At 38.1% G+C, this 22,864-nt stretch overlaps 1 protein-coding gene across 1 annotated transcript; it reads left to right on the forward strand.

Moving 5' to 3' along the window:
• Window positions 1–20,841, forward strand: LRRC58 (leucine rich repeat containing 58). Its single transcript, XM_055316117.1, has 4 exons — window positions 1–621; window positions 9,939–10,067; window positions 10,729–11,006; window positions 14,555–20,841. Exons 1-4 carry the CDS (start codon window positions 137–139, stop codon window positions 14,761–14,763), a joined length of 1,101 nt encoding a protein of 366 aa, XP_055172092.1. The 5' UTR covers window positions 1–136; the 3' UTR covers window positions 14,764–20,841.
• Window positions 20,842–22,864: the final 2,023 nt, after the last annotated feature.

A 22,864-nucleotide genomic window follows, 5' to 3' on the forward strand; every position in this document is an offset into this window, starting at 1 on the left:
GGGAGTAAGCGCCCGCCCGCGCCACTTCCGACGCGGCCTCCTGTTCAGGTTCCGGGGCGCCGGGCAGCTCCCGGCCTGTGGACCGCGCGCCGCGCCCTCCGGTTCCGGGGGGGCCGCGCGGCCCGCGGCGGCGGGAATGGAGGAGGCCGGAGCGGGGGAGGCCGAACTGAACTTGTCCCGCCTCACGTTGTCCCCGGAGACGCTGGAGTCGGAGCTGGAGGCGCGGGGCGAGGAGCGGCGCGGGGCCCGCGAGGCGCTGCTGCGGCTGCTGCTGCCTCACAGCCGTCTGGCGTCGCTGCCGCGGGCGCTGGGCAGCGGCTTCCCGCACCTCCAGCTGCTGGACGTGAGCGGCAACGCGTTGACCGCGCTCGGGCCGGAGCTGCTCGCGCTCAGCGGCCTGCGCACGCTGCTGGCCAAGAACAACCGGCTCGGCGGGCCCGGCGCGCTGCCCAAGGGCCTGGCCCGGTCGCCGCTCTGCCGCAGCCTCCAGGTGCTCAACCTCAGCGGCAACTGCTTCCAGGAGGTGCCCGCGTCGTTGCTGCAGCTGCGCGCGCTGCAGACCCTCAGCCTGGGGGGCAACCAGCTGCAGAGCATCCCGGCCGAGATCGAGAACTTGCGGAGGTGAGCGGGGCCCTGCCCCCCCGCCCCAGGGTAGGGAAGCCGGGGGCGGTGTCCCGGGGCCTCGGAGCCCCGGAGCGCTAGGCCCGCTCTGGGCGCGGTTCCTTGGTCACGTAACCGATGGTCTCGCAGGCTCGCTCCGTGACTCTGGCCGGGAGCGCTGCCCGGCCACCGCGGCGAGCTGTAAGGGAAGGCCCGGGAAGCCCGCGAGACTGGCAGCCTTTGCGGTTGTGCCCTAAGCAGATTTGCGAGGAGGGTTTGGGAATTTTTTTTTTTTTTTTTTTTGTCTTCTTGGGTCCCGGGAAGGGAGAAGGAGGGACTCAAACGTGAATCTGAGGTGGTCACGTCCTTGCCCTGACGCCTTCGATGGTTGTCCGTGTCTGACAAACAAGGTAGTCTGACCAGACCCTGGCTTTCCACTCTGCCCTCTCTCTGTAGCACTAGTAGCAACGACGGTTTGTGAAATGCGGAGAGCCCTGCAGTTTACCGGCACCTTATGGGCACTTAGGAAATACGTGGTGAATGGATGCAGTCCGTCCCCTTTGCCTGGAAGGCTGCCTGCCCCTGGCAAACTCCTGTTCATCCTCCAGAAGCCATCTCCAGGGTTGCCTGTTTCCTTCCTTTACCGGCTCCCGGACAGTTCCTGCCGGAACTCTTGCTTCCCTGTGTACCTCATCCATCCTGCCGTTGCATTTACCTTATTGATTATAATTTCTTGTTCAGAGGTCTGCCTCACCCACGGGATTTTTCGGTAAATATATGTTGAATTAAATGGAAGGGGGAAGCAGAGAAGCAGGATAGCCAGACTCTCCTAAAAGTGCTTTAAAAAGTGCTCCGCAGGGATGTGAGAAACAGAGCAAATGTATTGTCCAAAGTGGGGGAAAAAATATTTGTCATCTGCAGTTTTCACATCATCCTTTATTGAGTTTTCTGAGCTAGAAAGAGGTAAATCTAGTGAAAAGAATGGCGGCCTGAGAATAAGAACTCTTGGTGTCCCAGCCTTAGGCGAGTCGCTTAACATATCCTGACCACAGCGACCTAATCTTGCAAAATGAGGCATTTGGACAAGATGTCCCTTCGTTGACTCATCAGCAAATATTTATGAAGTACTTACCATGTGTCAGTCACTGTCCTAGGTACTGGGGATACAGCAGTGATATGGTCCAGTTCTCATGGAACTAACATGCTAGACATTAAATAACTAGTTATAAAACCTCAGTAGTATTTTTTTTTAAGATTTTATTTATTCATGAGAGAGAGGCAGAGACACAGGCCGAGGGAGAAGCAGGCTCCATGCAGGAAGCCCGACGTGGGACTCGATCCCGGGTCTCCAGGATCAGGCCCTGGGCCAAAGGCGGTGCTAAACCACTGAGCCACCCGGGCCGCCCCAAAACCTCATTATTTAATTACAGTTTTTATAAGTTCTTTGAAGACAAATGGAATGCCTTGAAATAACAGAGGGGCCTGACTTAGTTTGGTCCTTGAGCAAATAACATTTGAATGGAGAATTGAGAATTTTGAAGGAAGAATAAGAATTAACAAGGAGAAGGTGGGGTGGAATCAGTCTAGGTAAAAGGAACAGGGCATATAAAAGCCGGAAGGCAAGAGGGACCGAAGGCCAACATTTTGAAAGGAGGACATTGTACTAGAGCATAGTGAGAAAGTGGCCAAGAGGGAAAGTTGGCACATAAAAACGTGGAGCAGTCCCAGGCCATGGCAGATCTTGAAGGCCATGGTAAAGTGTGGATTTCATTCTAGGTACACACGGGAGAGTTTTAAGCACATCTGTCTTGTTGCACAGCAATGGAGTGGGGAGAGGGTGAAGAGATGAGAAGAGATTTTGAGGGCTCATTAGAAGGAGGTAATTCTAGAATGAAAGATGACGGTCGCTTATATCTGGGTGGTGGTAGGAGAGATATTAAGAAATAGAAAAGTTGGAAAGAGATTTAGACATAAAATTGAGGGCAGCCCCGGTGGCTCAGCGGTTTAGTACCGTCTTCAGCCCAGGGCATGATCCTGGAGACCCGGGATCGAGTCCCACATCAGGCTCCCTGCATGGAGCCTGCTTCTCCCTCTGTCTGTGTCTCTGCCTTTCTCTCTCTGTGTCTCTCTAATAAATAAATAAAATCTTAAAAAAAAAAAAACAAAAACAGAAAATTGACAGTCCAGTCCTTGGTTCTAATTTTAAAGTTACATAATTCCAGCTTTCTCATTTGAGTCTTAATATACTGAGAAGGACCTAGAACAGTTATTTCCATCACATGGGGGGAAAGGTAGGCAAAATCGTATTTATTGAATACTTAAAATACTGTAGGCCCTATAGTAGAGGCTCTGTATACAGCTTTTTAATTCTCACAGTGTTTCTGTGAGATGAGAGAAATGAGAGGTTAAGTTATAAGATACTAAAGCCATTGAGTGGTGGAACTGGATTTGACCTCTGGGGTCTCTGACTTCAAACCCAAGAATTTTCCACTGTGATAGAATAGGGCTAGAACCTAATCCTTCTGACTTCTGTTGCATATGTGATCAGGAGGATTAGTCAAAGCTGTTACCTGGTTGACCTGATTTTCTAGGCTAATAAACTATGCTTTTTGGTCATTGTACCTTTGGCTCCAATTGTACGTGGGATCTTTTTTGTCAGCGTTTTCATTTTTCGGTTTTATGCTCCATTTTTCTTTACTAGTAAGAATCAGTACAGGTTTAGGCCATGCTCCAAATTTAAATTCTAGTTGAATGTAAGCTAAAAGGGTCATATAAAAATACAGTCTTAGAAGTATAAACAACCTGGGCAGTGGCCTGATTTCACCTCCTCCCCCTTTTTTTAACAGATGAGGACACTGAGATTTAGTATCAGTCACTTGCTTGAAGCCAGATAGTGGCAATGAGATTCATGTGGTTCATGTTCTTTAAAAGCTTTTGGTGAGAGATAGTATTTGAAAATGATTTGATCTGGGATCCCTGGGTGGCGCAGCGGTTTGGCGCCTGCCTTTGGCCCAGGGCATGATCCTGGAGACCCGGGATCAAATCCCATGTCGGGCTCCCAGTGCATGGAGCCTGCTTCTCCCTCTGCCTGTGTCTCTGCCTCTCTCTCTTTCTCTCTCTGTGACTATCATAAATAAATAAAAAAATTAAAAAAAAAACAACATAAGAGCTAAGAACTAATTATTTCCTTTAAAAAAAAAAAGGAAAATGATTTGATCTGGGGACGCTACCTCAAGAAAAGTACTTCCTTTATCCACAAATGTATGGTTCTTGTCTTTCTGTATATCTCTTCCTGTTTCCTGCCTTTTTGTACAGAGCTGTCTAACTAATTCCATCTCCCTTTAACCAACCGTAATGTAGGACTAATTTATATTTTGTTATTCTTAATGTCATTTTTATTGGGTGGAGGAGCAAAACATTTTCTACTTATATCTGTCTTTAAAGTTATTGGCACTAAGGGCCTCTATTTTTTTCAGTGGGTCATTGGCCCTTGCTACAGAAAAGTCACACCTACTTAAATCCCTAGGGATACTTTCCAAGAAGCAAATTTAAGGTTGGTCTGTTAATGCTAAACAGAAAGGAAAAGAAGAATTCTATAAATTCTATGAATGGGTTTTTTCAATATTCATCAAACACTAAAAAATAGAATTGTTCTAAGCCAGATGAACAGAAGTGCAGTGTTGACAAATACACATCACAGGAACTTTTAAACACTACAGTTTTGCTTCAAATTCAATAGTAGTTTGTTTTCTCCTTTCAAAAGCATGTTTGGAAAAAGTAGAGTATGTTTTAGAAATTTAATTCCCCCAAATCATTGAAAGGCTTTAAGTCCCTAGAACTTTGGAAATTGAGTTTTGAAGTGAGAAATAAGCCTGAAAGTGTAAATTTAATACGCTGGTTGTGTACTATGATTAATGATACCCTCAGAGAATTTATATGATTTTGAAATAGCAGACTTTGTTATATTTTAGGACATCACATAACTCTGATAAAGTCACAGTTACTACTAAGGTTTGGCATCCCTTCTGTCTGTATATACTCCAAAGCATTGATAGAAGGAGACATTGCATCAGAGCTGACAATGAATGAGACACTAATTTCTCTTAGTTCTTGGCCTTAAGTAGAAAGGACAATATTTGCATTTGCTTCCCTTCACCTTATTTTCTTTTCTCCATCATTAGACTATGTTGCAAATTGTTTTTTAACTTTTTAAATCTTTATAAAAGGACTCCCAGGATTGTTAAATTTTCCCCCAGATAGCCTTCTCATTAAAATAGTTCCTTTTCCAGGATAATTTCTGTGATTTGGATTCCAAATGTTCAATTCTATTCTATTCTGTTTTGTTCTGTTCTATTCTAGTAGCTTCCCTCATTGAAAAAGAAAGATTTCTGAGTAACCAAGCATTAACCATATTTGGTAGGATCAAAAATTCCTGCCCAGGAATCTCCTCCCCCCCCCCCCCCCAATTTAAACCAGTGCTTAGACACTTCTGTGCAGGAGAGAGAATTCACTCTCCTATCCAAACAGTTGATTTTTGCTACTAGGTAATCTTTGAAAGAGAAAAATATAACATCAGAATTAAAGTTGTCTGCTTACTTTTACTAAGCATTATAGTTCAAGAGAGTGAAATGCAACCTTGGAAAGATTTGCATAGTCAGGAAAAAAGTATCAGTATATTTTTAAAATGACAAAACTTCAGATTCAGGTTAGCTTTCTAAGTCACTACATAACAGGGATGTCTGAGATTATGAAATACAAATAGAAATTCAACAAATGAAAAATTGTACCTGAAAAAATTTATATAATAAGGAACTCTGGAAAGGACTTTAAAGTAGGTGTGTTTTCTAACTTCAGAGAGGTAAAGGCAGGAACTTCATCAATGAAACAAAAATAAGTTTAAAAATTTACAGTTTATGAAAACCCCAGTTAGAATTCCTAGAAATAAAAAATGTAATTATGAACTCAGTGTGTTGACTAGTAGACTGAAGTTAGCTGATAAATGAATCATAAGCTAAAAGATCTTACTGGGGCATTCTTCTGGAATGCAGCATAGAAAGATAAAGAAATGGAAAATATGAAAGAAATGTTTCATGTAAAATTGATCCTAAAATTCAAACTGCTGCTTAGTAAGAATTCTAGAAAGAGAATAGAAAAAATGTAGGAAAAGCTGTGTTTGATGTAATAGTAGCTGAGAATTTCCCATAATTAAAGAAAGATTACTCTAAACTGATAGCTAAACTGAAGCATCATAATAAAACTTTAGGACAATAGAGAAAAAAAGACCCTAACAGCTCCTAATATAAAAAAAAAATTACCGACAAAGGAACAGAAGTAATATTGGCTGTAAATTAATGGAACAGTACTGGATAATGGAACAGTTCCTAGTGCTGAGGAAAAGTAACATCAACCTAGAGTTTTATGCTCAGCCAAACTGTTACTCAGCTGTGAAGGAAAGAGATAAAAACATTGGAGACAAAGGACTCAAAGGTTAACAACCGTGGGTCCTTGCTGAAAGAACTTGTTAAATATATACTCCAAGAAAAATGGACTTTAAAAGAAATAGCAAGCTCTTTACTAGCCCAGGCTTGTAGCCCACAGCTTAAAAACAACCTATTTTTGGGTATGAGAACTCATTTTAATAAAATTCAGAATTATAAAGAAAAAGAAATAACAAGTTCCAAAAACAATGGTGAACAAAGAAATTAGTAAAACATATTGATAAATCTGAATAATTATTAATCATAAATAAATTTAAATTTATTTTCAGATCAAGATAAAACTAATTCTAAATGATACAGAGAGAAGGACAGAAGGCATGGATGTGTGTTTAGGAGTGAGGGAGAGCAAAGGAAATTGGGGTAACTACTAGCAAGGTAAAAATAGCACCTACAGTTCAAAATAGTAGAGGGGGAATGAGAAGAAAGGAAACTTGAATGAAACAGAAGAAGAGAAGAGAAAAAAGACATTGAGATATACCATGGTAATAGAAAACACAAGTCTAAACTTATCAAAATCAAGTTGCATACTGCTTATAAGAGTTATACTTAAGGGTGTGTGGGTGGCTCAGTTGGTTAAGCACCTGCCTTTGACTCAGGTCCTGATCCTGGGGTCCTGGGATCAAGCCCTGCATCTGGCTGTCTGCTCAGCAAGGAGTCTGCTTCTTCCTTTCCTTTTTTTAATTTTTTTTTATGATAGTCACACAGAGAGAGAGAGAGAGAGAGAGAGAGAGAGGCAAAGACATAGGCAGAGGGAGAAGGAGGCTCCATGCACCAGGAGCCCAACGTGGGATTCGATCCCGGGTCTCCAGGATCGCGCCCTGGACCAAAGGCAGGCGCCAAACTGCTGCGCCACCCAGGGATCCCTGCTTCTTCCTTTCCTTCTGTGATCTCTCATTCTTTCTCAAATAAATAAAATATTTTTTAAAAAAAGTTACACTTAAAATAGAAATACCCCAATAAGTTAAAAGCAATGGGATAAAAAAAAAGATATGTACCAAGCAAACCTCTACCATTTCACATCTGCCCTACTGCATTAGGCTCCAGTCTGGTCATCCTACTTCCACTCCTCTTACCTTACTCCTCTTCCCACCACTTACCAAGCTACTTTACATACAGCAGCAACAGTGATCTTTCTAAAGTATAAGTCAAGTTACACAACTTTGTTCGAAATCCTTCCTACTTAGGGTAAAATTCAAAATTCTAATTAAAGGGCAGCCCGGGTGGCTCAGCAGTTTAGCACCGCTTTCAGCCCAGGGCCTGATCCTGGAGACCCGAGATAAAGTCCCACACCAGGCTCCCTGCGTGGAGCCTGCTTCTCCCACTCCCTCTGCCTGTGTCTCTGTCTCTCTCTCTCTCTCTGTGTCTCTCATGAATAAATAAATATTTTTTTAAAAAAAGAAAGTCAATTGGCTTAAAAAAAATTCTAATTAAGGCCCTCTGTGATCTGGCCTTCCCCTGCTACATCTCTGATCACATCTCCCTCACCTCTACCATTCTGATGTACCTACAGCTGACAACACACCAAGCATTTTCTACTCATTCATTTCATTCATATCTCTGTTCACATGTCATCTAAGAGAACTTTTTCTGACCACCCTGTCTACAATTTCACTTCCATCACCATCTGATTACCACCCCTTTTATAGAGGTAACTTTTAAAGCTATCTGATATAATACATACACATTCACTGATTTATTGTCTGTCTCACTAGATTGTAAGGTCAAGAACTTGGTCTTATTTATAGTGTGTCCCTGGATTGGTGCCTGGCACATGGTAGGTGCCTAGTTCATATTTGTTAATGAGGCACTTTAATATTTAATATTATTTCATTTTGAAGGAGAAGGAACTAGGGTGTAACAAGAATACCGGCCTAAGTACATATACTGATGAATGGTGGATTAAATGAAATAAATACGAACAAAAATAAAACCAGGAGGCAAGATTGATAGTTAAAAGAAATAGGTTTTAAGGGAAAATAAATTAAAAGGGAAAAAGAGAAATGCTTCATGTGAATCAAGGAACAGTTCAAGGATTTATCTGCTTCTGTATTTTCAGGGGAAAGAGCAAAACTTGGTAATTATGAAAGGAGGAAGGAAAACTCTGGTTCTGGTGGAAGACTAACCACAAGAGCAAGACAAAATAATAAGTAATGCTATACAAATTTTGAATTGCACAGTTAATAAGTTTCATCCTAGTAGCTCCACATTCATTTTACACATGCAAAATGTGAACAAAAACTAGACCATTCCCTAGGCCGCAGAGAAGCAAGATTATGCAGAACATATATTTAACAACAAAGCTCCCAACAAATTAATAAGACAAAACCATGTAACCTGTGAGAAAAATGGATAAAGAATAGAAAGAGGCAATTCTCTAAAGATATACAAGTGGACAAAAACACTTGTTTTTTCTAATTAATTCACTAATAACTAGAGAACTGCAGATTAAAAGAACAGAATGGTACCATTTTTCACACAAATAGTAAAAGTAATAAAAATAATAAATTAAGCAAATGATAGTGTTGGCAGGGTTATATGGTAAGAAGTACTCTTAATTTGCTAATTGTGGATTTGTAATTAGCTGTAGCTCTGCAGAGAGTAATGTGGCTTTACCTTTTAACATTATCCTATTTTTTTAACCTTACATCCTAAAATCTTCCCCTAGAGCTCTGATGTGGTGAATCTGGATGGGGCCTGGAATTCATAGCTTTAAAAGTATCCCAGGTAATCCTTACCCTGGGAGTTTTGGTATTAGTTTAGTAGGCTATTTTCTGCCACATTCAAAGGTGTCTTAAAAGAATCCTAGCGTCTGTTGAGTTAGCGGATTTAGCAGGAAGACAAAAGTAATATAGTAATGGAAAAGATCTGTATGTATACATTTTCTTTTTTTCTTTCTTTTCTGTATGTATATGTTTTAGCAATACTTATATATATTTAAAAATTACATATGTTGTAAGAACTGATTCTGCCACTCCCTGCAAAAACATCTTGGAGAGAGCCTTTCTACAGTCATCACCACAAAAAGTAACAGTACATCTTGGTGCAATGTATGCTATGTCTAAAATGTTGTTAATTTGGTGGAAAGTAAGGTAACTATCTGAAGCTTTAGTTTCATGATAGTGGTCAATTTTACATAATTTATTTAGCTGGCTCTTGAAGAATGCATTTGCTACAGTAAGAACAAAGAAGAAATGTTGAGTTCAGCCATGTTTTTCCACTCTTTTCAGAAAAAGGTTAGTTAGTGGTTGTCCCATTGCCTCATAGTACATCAAAGCCATGCCTATCAGCACAGAATTCAGGCTTCATATAATCTGGCTTTCCTTCAGCCTTTTCTCTGGGTTCTTCAACAGGAACTCTACTCTTCTGTGTTAAAAGATCTGTCCATTGTCCCATAAAAGCCGTCCCCTCCAACCTCTGAAGTGTCTTGTTTCCTCCCATCTGCATGAGCTCATAAATTCATGGTCCCGCTGAAGTAACAACACTTTTGCAAAGCCTTCCCAGTCTCAAGTACTGTGTCCTTTTCTTACTTCTCTACTTAACTCTATCATTTATGGATTGCTCTGCTTATTTTAATATTTTAATCATAGTATACTTACTTTTGGCCTTGTTTTGTGTTTAGTTATAATGTTGTCTAACAATGTTGGTCTTACCTGCTTACCCGTAATATAAGCTCTCTGAAGATTGCATATTTCTCTAGTGCCTATATAGCATATAGCAGATTCGAAGTAAAATATTTGCTGAATGAATAAATGAAATCTGTTTGTTGTAATAAAGACCTTGGGATGTCTTGTCTGACTTTTGTTTGTTTACATTTTTGTTTTTGTTCATTTATTTTTACAGTTTAGAGTGTTTATATCTCGGAGGAAACTTCATCAAAGAAATTCCACCAGAATTAGCAAATCTGCCTTCTCTAAGTTACTTGGTATTATGTGACAACAAAATCCAAAGTGTGCCTCCTCAGCTTTCACAGTGAGTAGTTTCAGGCAGTCTAAGTATACACAGAGATCCTTGCTTAGGAATTTTTGCCTTGCATTCATTCCATGTGTTTTATATGTAGAAGAGAATTAGGCATTCTCAAGGTAAATGATCCATGAGAATTACAGTTCTAAGGTTTGCTGTGAGTTGAATTGCTTATTTTTAACATTACTTTTAAATGCCCTGGTTTACTTCTCAACATATTTGTTTAGCCTGTTTTCTCTAATCAAAAATAGAGTAATTTGGTATAGATTTTCCCAGGTTTTATGGTATTTTACTAATTTTATTTTTAATATGAAACATTCCTATCCTGATGAAATAATGTGAAGGATCTTGATTTCTGTTGAATTTTAAATCTTTCTTCTTATAGGTATCTGAATGATAAAGCATGCTAAAAAAAAAACCTTTAAATCTAGCATTCATATCAGCTTAGCACATCAGAATACTAATAATTATTCTAGACTCTCTAGGATTCTATGGGCAAATGTCAGTTCATGATATTTACAAGTCTGCACTTGGTCTAGTTTCAGCTCCTTTTTATTTTACTTCTGTTGACCTTAATTGCTCATCCTCAAGGGAAATCAAGTTCTTCACTTAACTTTCTTGGTAGTTAGCTTGCTCGCTGCCATTGATTTTTGTACTGCATTCATTGTAGATTGCATTCGCTTCGTTCTCTCAGTCTTCACAATAACTTGCTGACATACCTGCCTCGAGAGATTCTCAACCTTGTTCATTTGGAAGAATTGAGTTTGCGAGGAAATCCATTGGTTGTTCGTTTTGTTAGAGATTTAACCTATGACCCTCCAACTCTCCTGGAATTAGCTGCACGGACCATTAAAATTCGAAATATTTCCTACACTCCCTACGATCTTCCTGGGAATCTTCTTAGATACTTGAGTTTAGCCAGCAATTGCCCAAACCCAAAGTGTGGAGGTAAGTTAATTCATTGTATATGTTTCCTATTCGTTTAGCTATTTTTTTAAAGACTTTTTATTTATTTATTAGAGACACACAGAGAGAAGCAAAGACCCAGGCAGAGTGAGAAGCAGGCTTCATGCAGGGAGCCCGACATGGGACTCGATCCTGGGTCTCCAGGATCACACCCTGGGTCAAAGGCCATGCTAAACCGCTGAGCCACCAGGGCTGCCCTCATTTAGCTATTTTTTATATTGATGATCTAAATTTTTAATTAGTCATCTAATTAGTCATCTTTCAGAGATGGCTTTTTTAGTCTCTGTTTCCCTTATCCTTTCATCCTTTTATCAGAAAAGTAAGATATTTCTCCCTCTTCTCTCTTCCTTTCTCCTCCGTTTTTTTTTGTTTTGTTTTGTTTTGTTTTAGTACTTTACAATTCATACAGAAGGAAAATAACCAGAAAGTCTCCTCATGTCTTGGAACTGTCATAAGATAGTAGAATAAGGTGGTAAAATTAGAGGGAACACAAAGGAAGCATAAATAGTCCTAACAGTTTAAAAAGAGTTTCCAAAATGTTTGGCCACCTTTCATATTTATTTGTAGGACATTCTCCTAGACCCACTGTTTGTTCTAAGTATCAGGTACCTTTATAGAGTATGATTCAGGATATAGGAGAATAGGCTGAATGTATCAATTTTGGAGTGTACTCTAGACTTTTATATTCTTGTAAATCCATGATTCAAAATTTATTGAGTTTAGAGCATCTCTAGGATTAAAGAAAGGGTAGACTGTAGGGCAGAGTAAAGTAAGAATTCAGAGTACTCTTGGAAATCAAAGGAGGGAGAGAGTACATTTGATTAGATCTGGAAAAATGAGCTGATTTCTTGAAGTCTGAGTTGGATTTTGATATGGTAAGTAAGATTTAGGATAGGAAACTTTTCAGTTGGAGAGAGCAAAATTAGACACAATACTAGATGGGGTACAGTATCAGAGGAGTTAAATAATGTGGCTCAAATGTACAGTGAGGGAAGTATATGAGAGGAATAAAGGATACATTGAGGCCCAGTTATGAAGGCCTGAAGTGCCAGGATGTGTGGGTGGGAGCTGGTGATTGATAGCAGGTCGTTTTATTTTATCTCTCTCATAAATGACTACTTTTTAAAAATCCAACCTAATAGGGGTACAGAAAGGTTTTTACTGTAATAGCAGAAATGTAGTTGCGGGGGAAATTCTGCATAATGATGATCAGAACCAGATAAGATTTTCCCTGAAAGTCCCATCGTGCCTTGAAATTGAAGGTTAAAAGAGAAAATGATTTAAATTTCTCAAAGAATGTTAAAAAATAGAAAAGACACTTGGTTTAAAAAAGATGATACTCTGGGCCATTTCTGGCTACTCACTCTTAGAAATAGAAGGTGCTGTGCTGTGTCAGATTAGAAGTGCTTAAGCTCTTCACTGTGACTCTCCTTTCCCAAGCTGACTTTAACATAGATGGGAGACAGCATTCATACCATACCTTATGGCTTAATAATCTATGTCTGATCTCCTCTTTGAATCTATTCTTTTCTAAAAATGGACCTCTACAAGAATTATCTTTTCTTTTTAAAATGCTTTTCTTAATGACTTTTTTTAGTGTACTAATACGTCATTTATCTTAGAGATAAGTATACTTTAAAAATTATTAGTTTAGGGACACCTGGATGGCTCAATGGTTGAGCATCTGCCTTCGACTCAGGTCGTGATCCTGGGGTCCTAGGATCGAGTTCCGCATCAGGCTCCCTGCAGGGGAACCTGCTTCTCCCTCTGCCTGTGTCTCTTTGTCTCTCTATGTGTCTCTCATGAATAAATAAATAAAATATTTTTTAAAAATAAAAATTTTTAGTTTAAAAAGCAAGATTATACAAAAATTAAACCAGTAATGTTTTCCACCTCAGACTCATTAGCTATTAAACACTAAGTTAAATAAAACTAAACTTTTTTTAAAGATTTATTTATTGATTTTAGATCGAGAGGACACACATTCTTGAGTTGTGTTGGGGTTGGGGGAGGTGCAGAGGGAGAGAATCTTTAAGCAGACTCCCTGCCCCACCCCGAACACAGAGGGTGAGGGCAGGGGGAGCTGGATCTCACGACCATGAGATCATGATCTGAGCCATCATCAGAGTCAGTCTTAACCAACTAAGCCACACAGGTGCCCCAACAAAAGCACATTTATATTCAGAGATTTTTTTTTGCCTTTGTAGAGTCTGAGATCCTAGAAATGACAAGACAGTATTGTATCGTTTTTTTCTCATGGTAACTCTATAATACTTTATTACGCCATCTTTTTTTAGAATGTTAACACATTAGGGGGGATTTACCATCAATATTGATTGATCAGTTTATTGCATATATATACTTTCCTAAATTGTTCAAAATAACATACCATGAAATCCCCTTTTAAAACTATGGATTATACTGACTACAGGATCAGAAAATTAGAAAGTTAATGAGGGAAGTATTAGGAAAAAGATAAATAGAAATCATGTTTCTCCTTTGCTTGAAGCATATCTTTTTAGTTTAGACCCTTATGTAATACAGAGTAGTTGGTGCCAGAGGAATCTTAGCGTATAGAAAGTTGAGATTGCTCTGCAGAAAGGTGATAGGACCCAGACTTGTAGATGCTCCGGTTATACTGAACCCTGAGCCACAATGACCTCTGCTTTCCTCTCAGCTCCAGCTGTATTTTTACTTAGCCGAAGGGCCTCAGCTCAGGAGCAGTAAATTAGAAATCAAAAAAGGTAAATACTGTTTCAGTCTACCTAACAGTGTATAATTGTGTGAGAATCAAGTGAGATCATTAGTAAAACAACTTTGAAACCTGTAGGTTTAGAACCTGTGGAAATATAAGATGGTATTTTGTTTCTTTGAATCTTGCCTTCCCAATACATAGGAGTACTAGAACTCATCTCCTTTCTGCAAATTTTGTGTATGACAACTAATCTTGTAAGATCATTATTAAAGGAGTTTTGTGGGGTTTTTAAAAATATTTTATTTATTTATTTGAGAGAGAGAGCATGAGAGCACTAGCCGGGCGGAGGTGCAAAAGGAGAGGGATAAGCAGACTCCCCTGGGGTCATGACCTGAGCCAAAGGCAGACGCTTAACCAACTGAGCCACCCAGGCACCCCTTGTGGGTTTTTTTTTTTTTTTTCCCTAATTTCTTGACTGTAGGGTAGTATCCAGGAGTGGCTTGGGTATGGAAGAAGAACATGTTTAGGTATCCTATAATCAGCCACTGTCCACCAAGCCATCCAGAGAAAACAAGCTAAGTAAACAGTATCCTTTTAATGCCAGCTCCCTTTAAGATAAATCTTATCTGGCCTTCTCTTTGTAGCCAGATTGCCATCCCTAAGACCTTTGGTATTTCTATAAACAGCTATAGAAGTAACTACTGCTTCTGCTTATAATTCACAAAAAAGAAGACTGTATATGACTTTTCTTTAGAATGCTGGAGAAAGAGTTGAAAAAGAAATGGCTCTTTGCTTTGTAATAATTATTTTGTACTTAATTCCTTCTTTTCTCCAGGAGTCTACTTTGACTGCTGTGTCAGACAAATTAAGTTTGTGGACTTCTGTGGGAAGTACCGCCTCCCACTGATGCACTACTTATGTTCTCCAGAATGCTCTTCCCCTTGCAGTTCCGCCTCTCACAGCTCCACATCGCAGAGCGAATCTGACTCAGAGGACGAAGCTAGTGTTGCTGCACACAGAATGCAGAAAGTTCTTCTTGGTTGAAAAGAATGCAGGGTGGTATGAAACAATTAAAAGAACTGAGCAAAGGTGATTAGAAAAAAAGATGGACTTCAAAGTTTACTAGAAACCATATCTTCATCTTGAATCTCCATGAGAGAGCTAGAGATGATGGAAACGATTTTGTATTTCATCTTCGCATTCAACAGGAATGAGTCCAGTTCCATGTTTGGATTCTTTGAATATAATTCACTCTGAATAGTGGTTTCAAGTTTAGCTGATTGTTTGCAGTTTTCACTCAAGTTTTGCATGAATCACACAGCATAATGGAGCATTCTGTAGAGCAGTGCTACAATAAACCATGAGTGGTGTAACTTGTGACAGTGGAGATGAAGAAAGAAATGATTAGAGCTGTAATTATTATCAGAGTTGTCCTTGCGTTTAGACTGAAGACTATAACAGGATTAACCTTCCCTTCTTATATTGCCCACATGTCTAGATTAGAGCTATTCAGATAAGCTCACAGATATTACATAGGATCTAACCCTTTCTGACCTAACTGGTAAAGTGAGGGATATAATTTTTATGTGGGATTTTAAAACTCTTCAGTAGTGCTCTTTTGTTCTCTATGATTGTTGTTGCCCTTCTGTAATCCAGCAATGACTTTTAGAGTGCCTTAATCCAAGCAAGGTTTTAGAAATTTATTCAAGGAATGATGCCAGAGCAGCCTATATAACCTGACATACTATGCAGGACACTTTAAAATATGCTTTAACAGGGATCCCTGGGTGGCGCAGTGGTTTAGCGCCTGCCTTTGGCCCAGGGCGCGATCCTGGAGACCCGGGATCGAATCCCATGTCAGGCTCCCGGTGCATGGAGCCTGCTTCTCCCTCTGCCTGTGTCTCTGCCTCTCTCTCTCTCTCTCTCTGTGTAACTATCATAAATAAATAAAAAAAAAATAAAAAAAATATGCTTTAACAGAACTAGATAAACAGCTGTATATCTAACATCAGAGCTCATGGCCACCTTAACTTGTGTTTTTTGTTTAAATACGAAGTAATCCCTTGTAAGGAAATAACTTTTACACTAATGGGAAGTAGTGTCTTGATTAAACTTTTCATCATAAGACAGAGTGATAGCTTTTGATTTAAGAATCTGTCAGATTTCTTCTAACAAAAGAGATGTATGCTTGGAAAGCTTCTTTGTATCTTGCATTAAAGGAGTAAGAAAATGAGTTTAAAATTTTTAAGTCATACCTGACTCCTTTGCCTGTGTTTTCTGAACTGTAACTTTCTCTACATTTTAAAGAAAAACTAGAAAACCGTTACAGCAAGCCAAGTAAAATTGTGGGCAGCAGTCATTTGTGTAAAGACTTTAAAGCAGTCTTTAAATTGTGTGAAAGAGGATAATTTCCAAAACTAGATTAATCATGTAATACTTTTTGAAAGTAATGTATTGATAACATAAGAAATTTAACTATATCCCTAAAGTGTAGCAGAAAAATATTTCACAAATTAATTGCTATTAGAAATGACCAAATTTTTATTAACTAGTTTGATTTGTAATAAGTATTGAATAATAGTACAATTAGAAGTTGATATTATAAAATAAACAACACATAGTAGGAGTTATTAGATATCCAATAATAAAATGATGTTTTATTGGTAAATGTTACCTATACAGTAATACGCCGGTCAAAAACACATTAAAACATCAGAGGATCTCCCTTCTGACTTCCTGGCATTCACAACTGGGGCACACTATTTCTTAAAAGCAGATTGTTGTATAATAATAATATGTACATATGTTAGGTTTTTGTCATATTTTTTTGTTTTAGAAGAAAATATACTGTAGGATAGTTCAAAGTTTATTATGTGTTATTCATGAAACATGAGAGTTTCATGACTGCAGTTGTGAAACGCTGCTATAGAGTGAATCCCTTCACTTTGTTATGATGTAATAATATTTTTTTCCTTTTGATTCAGAAATTTTCTAGGTCTATAGAAGTAATCTATTATGTTTCTGCTACCTAGCCAAGTAGTACATGGGTGATTATATCATAAAATGGAAATAATGTAAAGGCTTTGTTTACTTCTCCACTTGAGCCACGGCAAGCTATGGCTCATACTACAAAATTATGAAAAGTAAAGATGACTTAGGCAGTGCCTAAGTGACAAGCCCAAGATGTTTTGTAACTGATTTAGTTAATACCAATACATAAAATATTTTCATAGAAAATAATGTATTCATAGTAAAATATCCAAAGTGATAGGACCAAATTCTTCTGACTTAAATGCCTCAGTTTACTTCCTAATCCATTACCAGCTTGACCTAAGTAACAGCTTGGGTAGCCTTCCAAGAGTTAGTCTTTGTAAAATAAATGGGTAGGTATGTAAGTACAATTCCAGTTTTCCAGAAAGGTTTACTGATTGATCTTTTATAGATGTAAATAGATCCAACCAGAAATAATTTCTAGCCTTTGCTATATATGCAGATGTATGCCATAATGTACGACAAAATGTTTGTTGTACATGTACATTTGAAAGTCTAAGATCAGTGTGCAATTGTCTTTAGTAACTTTTACTGAAATCTGCATTTCAATTTAGTTCTTTTTTTTTTTTAATCTTTGACCTAACCTTTTATAAGAGCTGCTAATAATTTCTAAGATTTTCCCTGTTTCTCTTTTCTACCTTCTCTTTTTTATAACTGGTGATTATAGAAATTAGCCAGAGGATGAAATATAAGGGACTTGATAATTTAGAAACCAGATAGTCAACTCCTGAACCATATAGCTGACTGTGTATTTGAAATGATACACAGTCTCTTTAGTTGCTAAGTCACATGTTTGTGTTAAACTAATTAATAAACTTTAATTATTTTTTGAGACTTACAGATCTGCACTAATTATCATAATGAAATAAGTTTTTGATATTGCTCCAGTTGGATAATTTTAGTGACCAGAACTTCTGTGGATAAAACTATTTAACCACAGCATTAATGTGTTTAGAATGGAATTCTTCAGTGTTAATATTTGAAATGGAAATGGGTACATTGAACATTCTTAGTAATCTTTATTCCTAGAATACAATTCTCAGTGTCACCAACTCAGTTTGCATAGTCCTAGGATTTTAGGAAATAGGAAGATTAGCTAATACAGTATTTTGCTTCCATAGTGCCAGAGATTGGCTGACCCTCAAGGATAAGCTAGTAAGGTTCTTAGAATTCCTTGCATTTGAATACCAGAGGTAGATCTGAGAATTACTGTTCATATTTTACTTCTAAATGTGTGCCACAGAAGTCTCTTATTCTGAAATTCTTACTGTTTAGAACTTTAAGTTACCAAATTTAAAAGTAAAGATGCATTGTAAACTGTACCTCAAATTCGAGAAATTTTTATATTGATGTAAATAAAAGTTAAAGGCAGTCCACCCTAGTGCTGTGTAATGCTGCAGACCACTTCTACCAAACACTGTAAATATCAATTTAGGCAAAAGAGAAGAAGGAAAAGGCTGATTGCTGGAGTATTAAATGAAAGAAATCTTTTAAAAGTACCAAAGGGCAGGGAGATTCTCTCTCAGTCACCAGACTCCCAGGGATTTCCTTGAACCAAGAAAGTTCTTTAAAGTAATAGTGAATTGTTTTAAAATCACATGGCCTATTAACTACCATCTGAAAGCCTCTATCACTAAATTTTTTTGGTTTCTGCTATTGAGAGATTGTCCACATCCTTCCTTAATGATGGGCCAGCAAGTAAATAGGACTGTCTTGGAACGCCTGGGTGGCTCAGCGGTTAAGCATCTGCCTTCGGCTCAGGGTGTGATCCTGGAGTCCTGGGATCAAGTCCCACATCAGGTTTTCTGCGTGGAGCCTGCTTCTCCCTCTGCCTATGTCTCTGCCTTCATCTCTCTCTCTCCTCTCTCTCGAATAAATAAAATCTTTAAAAAAAAAAAGAAAAAAAAAAGGACTGTCTTACAGCCAACCTTGCTCCTTCCAAAGGGAGAAGGTAATACTTCATTAACCTAGACTTTGTGGTACGGCCCTGGTTAATGTTTACTGTGTCACTATCTAGAAAAAAAAAATACTAAGCAAATAATTAGTGCAAATAAAGTTTGATCTTTTAAAGCATTTTAGCAGTATTATACCTTAAAAAGTTGTTCTAAAAAGACCCTTTGTAGGGAAAATAACAGTTTTAAAATGTATATATAATTAGTTAAGCTGCATTTATTTAGAAATACCTAATTTTTACTTAACCCCCTTCTTATCCAAAGTAGAGATTTTATTATAGTTAGTATAAATATTACTCCTCATTTAGTCCAAAATAGCTTTTAAGTTTTGTTGGGTGTTAGTAATAAAGGGTGATGTGCATGTTTTTAGGCAACATGATCTGTGATACATAGTTCTGATCCCTCTGTATAGAAAAGTACTTGACTCACTGTTTCTGTATTAAGTACTATATTCTTATAACATTAATTTGATGAATTTAATAGCATCCACTTTTGTATTTTCATTATAGTCATGACCTTTTTAAAGACAGCAGTGTCTTCATTTGTGCTAAGAAAGTGTGTGCCTTAAATCCTCCACTGTAGAAAAGTTTGGGGAACTGTGTCATTTAGTAAGTTGTGAGATGGTAATAATGAGCCTTTGCATTTGACTTGAGGGAGAAAGACTGCAAGTGACCTCTGAGGGATTCCTTCCTCTAAAACAGGGCTTAATGTCTGAGTCTAGGGCTTCTGGAGAGGGAATCTCAATTATGCATACTATGGAGAAAGTCAAGCCATAAGGATCAGAGTCCCTTGAAATCAAATCAGTGAAAAGGTATATTCTTTTTTATATTATTTTATAAAGAAAATTTATCTGGTACCACGAAAGGATGACAGCAGTTCCTAACCAACCTTGTATTACTAGCATTATGCAAATATATTACTGTGAGGCCTAGGATATTTTGTGAGTGGTTTCTTTGTAACACTGGGTTGCAAGGGGCTATGTTTTAACAATTTTCATGTAAATATCTCCATTTTTTTCTATGTTCCTTGGTTCATATTTGCTAAGAATTGACATAGAAAATAATAGTTCACTAACAACAAACATTGAACACTCACAGGGTAATACTGATTTGGGTGCTACTAGACTTATCTGAGATTTGTCAGTCTCAATTTATCCTAAGGTATAGTATTCAATCTAGTAAATATTAAAATTTATTAGTTTAATGACAGTTATATACCATTGTACCAGGAAGCCATGGTTGGATTAGGTGCATTCACCAGAACTTACTTTCTTTGGCTGTGAATAAATTGGATAAAAACTTTTATTCTAATTTGTGGTTAGAAGAAACCGAGATGAGACTGAAAGTGGTATTGCTGGTACTACAAAAATATTACTAAACTGGTTAATTCTTCTGTTTACAACTGATGTTTTAAGAGAATCCTTTTATTAAATAGTCGGCATTTATGTGGTCATTAATGTGATGTAATATATGTTATTGAGAAGGAATATTAACTTCAACAATAACAGTACAGTACAATCATGGAGAGACCTGTGTGCCTGCAACTGGTGTTTGTTGCATTTCTGAGCCCACTTGTATTCATGAGAAACAAAAATATTATTGAATATTGTAAGCTACCAGTATTTTAACATTTTATGAAAAGTTTGGGACTTTGTCAACAGAGGATATTGAAAATATATGTACTTTTACTTTAGTCAAATTATTTTTCATTGTCTGATCTCTTAGTTTTATGTATTTGAAATCTTATGAATTAGGGATATCTATATAAGCATATAGATATATAGATATTTAAAACATAATGTAATTCAGCAACATGATTCAACAATTAAATTTTCTTTTCAGGACAAGATATAGTTAAGTGCATCAAATTTATAAGTTACTTTGTGATGGTAAATGCTCTAAAAAAATATTTAAGCTACTTCAATTCTGTACCTCCATTTTCCCCACAGGACACACAAAATGTGATGCTATATTAACCCTCTGTGTGAATTTTGCCTTATTAAACATCGTGCCTTATTTTATTAAAAGTACGTTCTTGGAACTTGATTCTGTATTCTGGAAAAGTAACACTATTTTAACTGAATTGAATTTATTTAAAAAAAAATCTAAAATCCTTATAATGTTGGTATTCGCCTGATTACTTGCTGTACCACAGTTCATCATTTGTTCAGTTTCTTCACTACATGAATACATACATTAGGCATGTATTAGCATTTACTCTCTTGCTAGCTACAAAGGATAAAAGATGAATTAGACAGGTGCCTTTCTACCACAGTTCCTTCTGCATCCACAGTCTTAACCAGACTTCTGGATGCATGCTCTAGTAAGAAGTTAGTGAAGTCATTTTGCTAATGAAGTTCAGGTACTTAATTGATCAAACAATCTTAACACAAAGTAGTCGAGTGCTGACTGACCACACTAATACAACAGTATTTAGTATTGTTTTTTATTGTCATTATTTTGGTGACCCTCCTTAAAATGCCGTTTTCCTAGATTCCAAAATTTGGAAGAATTGTGGCTGGTTATGAGTTAAGCAGAATGGGTAGGAATGACACATTCTGCAAAACATAATGTTTTGAATTTGCTGAGATGGAAAAAGCTCAACACTTGCCTGATTCGCATATAGGAGGGTCTTTTGGTGAGGATAGGGTCAGAAATTGAAAGGCACAAGAGAAAAAAACATTGGGTATAACTGATCTCTTAACTTTCTTGAAGCTAAAACTATTCCCTAACTTGCCCAGTTGGGGATGTTTTCCTTAGAACAATTGTCAGAAGAAAATTTTCTTTAATGGCTTATCTAACCGTAGATGATACCAAATAGGAAACCAGAACATTTCGGGGAATAATGAGACTTGAATGTTGTCCTATCCATCACATCAGTCACTGTCAGCTTCATGAACAATTCCATCAGTATCTCTAGAATGTTAGAGTTAGAAGAAACTTTAAAGGTCTGAAATTGAGTCACTTGTTTGAGAAATGAAAACATTTAAGCTCAGACTTGTCCAGGGTTCCACATGTCTGAATCTTGAATCCAAGCCTCTGGGTTCCCACTTCACTGTTATCCATGGTAGCATTCTGCTTGCTTTATTTAAAATCAGTAACGTTATTGATACCGCATTGTAACTCACCAACCAGCATCAAAGTGATGCTGTTGTCTGCAGTACCTCTCAAAGTATTCAGGATTTTAGATCTGGTAGGAAACCATAAATAAGAGTAAATATCTGGGTAGCTTGTTACTCTGTACAAAACACATTTAAGAACCCACCTTACTGGGACACCTGGGTGGCTCAGCAGTTGAGCATCTGCCTTAGGCTCGGAGTGATCCTGGAGTCCTGGGATCGAGTCCTACGTTGGGCTCCCTGTGGGGGACCTGCTTCTTTCTCTGCCTGTGTCTCTGCCTCTCTCTATGTATCTCTCATGAATGAATAAAATCTTAGAAAAAAGAACCTTCCTTACTTAATCCTCATGACACTTGAGGTAGGACTAGATTTGGTGAAGTTTGTTGCTGTGGTTTCCCACCTATGAGTTTAATAAATTGACATAGACTTGAGAAAAGGATCTAAATATCAGCTTTATCATATCAGAATTGAGCTTCTTATATTCTCTGTAAATTGAATGTAACTAACCAAAATCACAGACTTGCCCTGCAGGAGCTCTCTACCCCTGAGTGGCATTCCACAAGGCTGACCAGAACACCCCACAGATCCAAAGGTCAGGTCAAACCATAAACCTTATAGTGCTGCCCAATAGAGAAAGCTGGAACAATTATCACCAGACCTTGGCCATCTAAGCAGATGAATTAGTCTTTCTCCCACAGAGAGGAAGAAGATGCTAGAAAGCTTTCTTTTGGGCAGCTGTTCTCAATTCTACTTGCACATTAGAATCATCATGGGTGCTTTCAGAATATGTAAGTGCGTAAGACTCCCATCTCCAGAACAACTGAAACCTGATCTCTAGAGGTGGAGTCCGGGCATCAATAGTTGTGGAAGCTCCCACGTTGTAAGTGACTCGGTTGCCCAGCAAGGGTGATAATTTTCAAGTTAAAGTTCCCTCATGGTAACTCTCAGTGGACTGGGGTTTTTAACAGATGAAGAAATGGGCCCAAAGTGATGAAGTGAGGTGCCCAAGTTCTCTTAGAACATT

The sequence above is a fragment of the Nyctereutes procyonoides genome, unplaced genomic scaffold (assembly GCF_905146905.1).
Source record: "Nyctereutes procyonoides isolate TBG_1078 unplaced genomic scaffold, NYPRO_anot_genome, whole genome shotgun sequence".
Taxonomy (NCBI): Eukaryota; Metazoa; Chordata; class Mammalia; order Carnivora; family Canidae; genus Nyctereutes; species Nyctereutes procyonoides.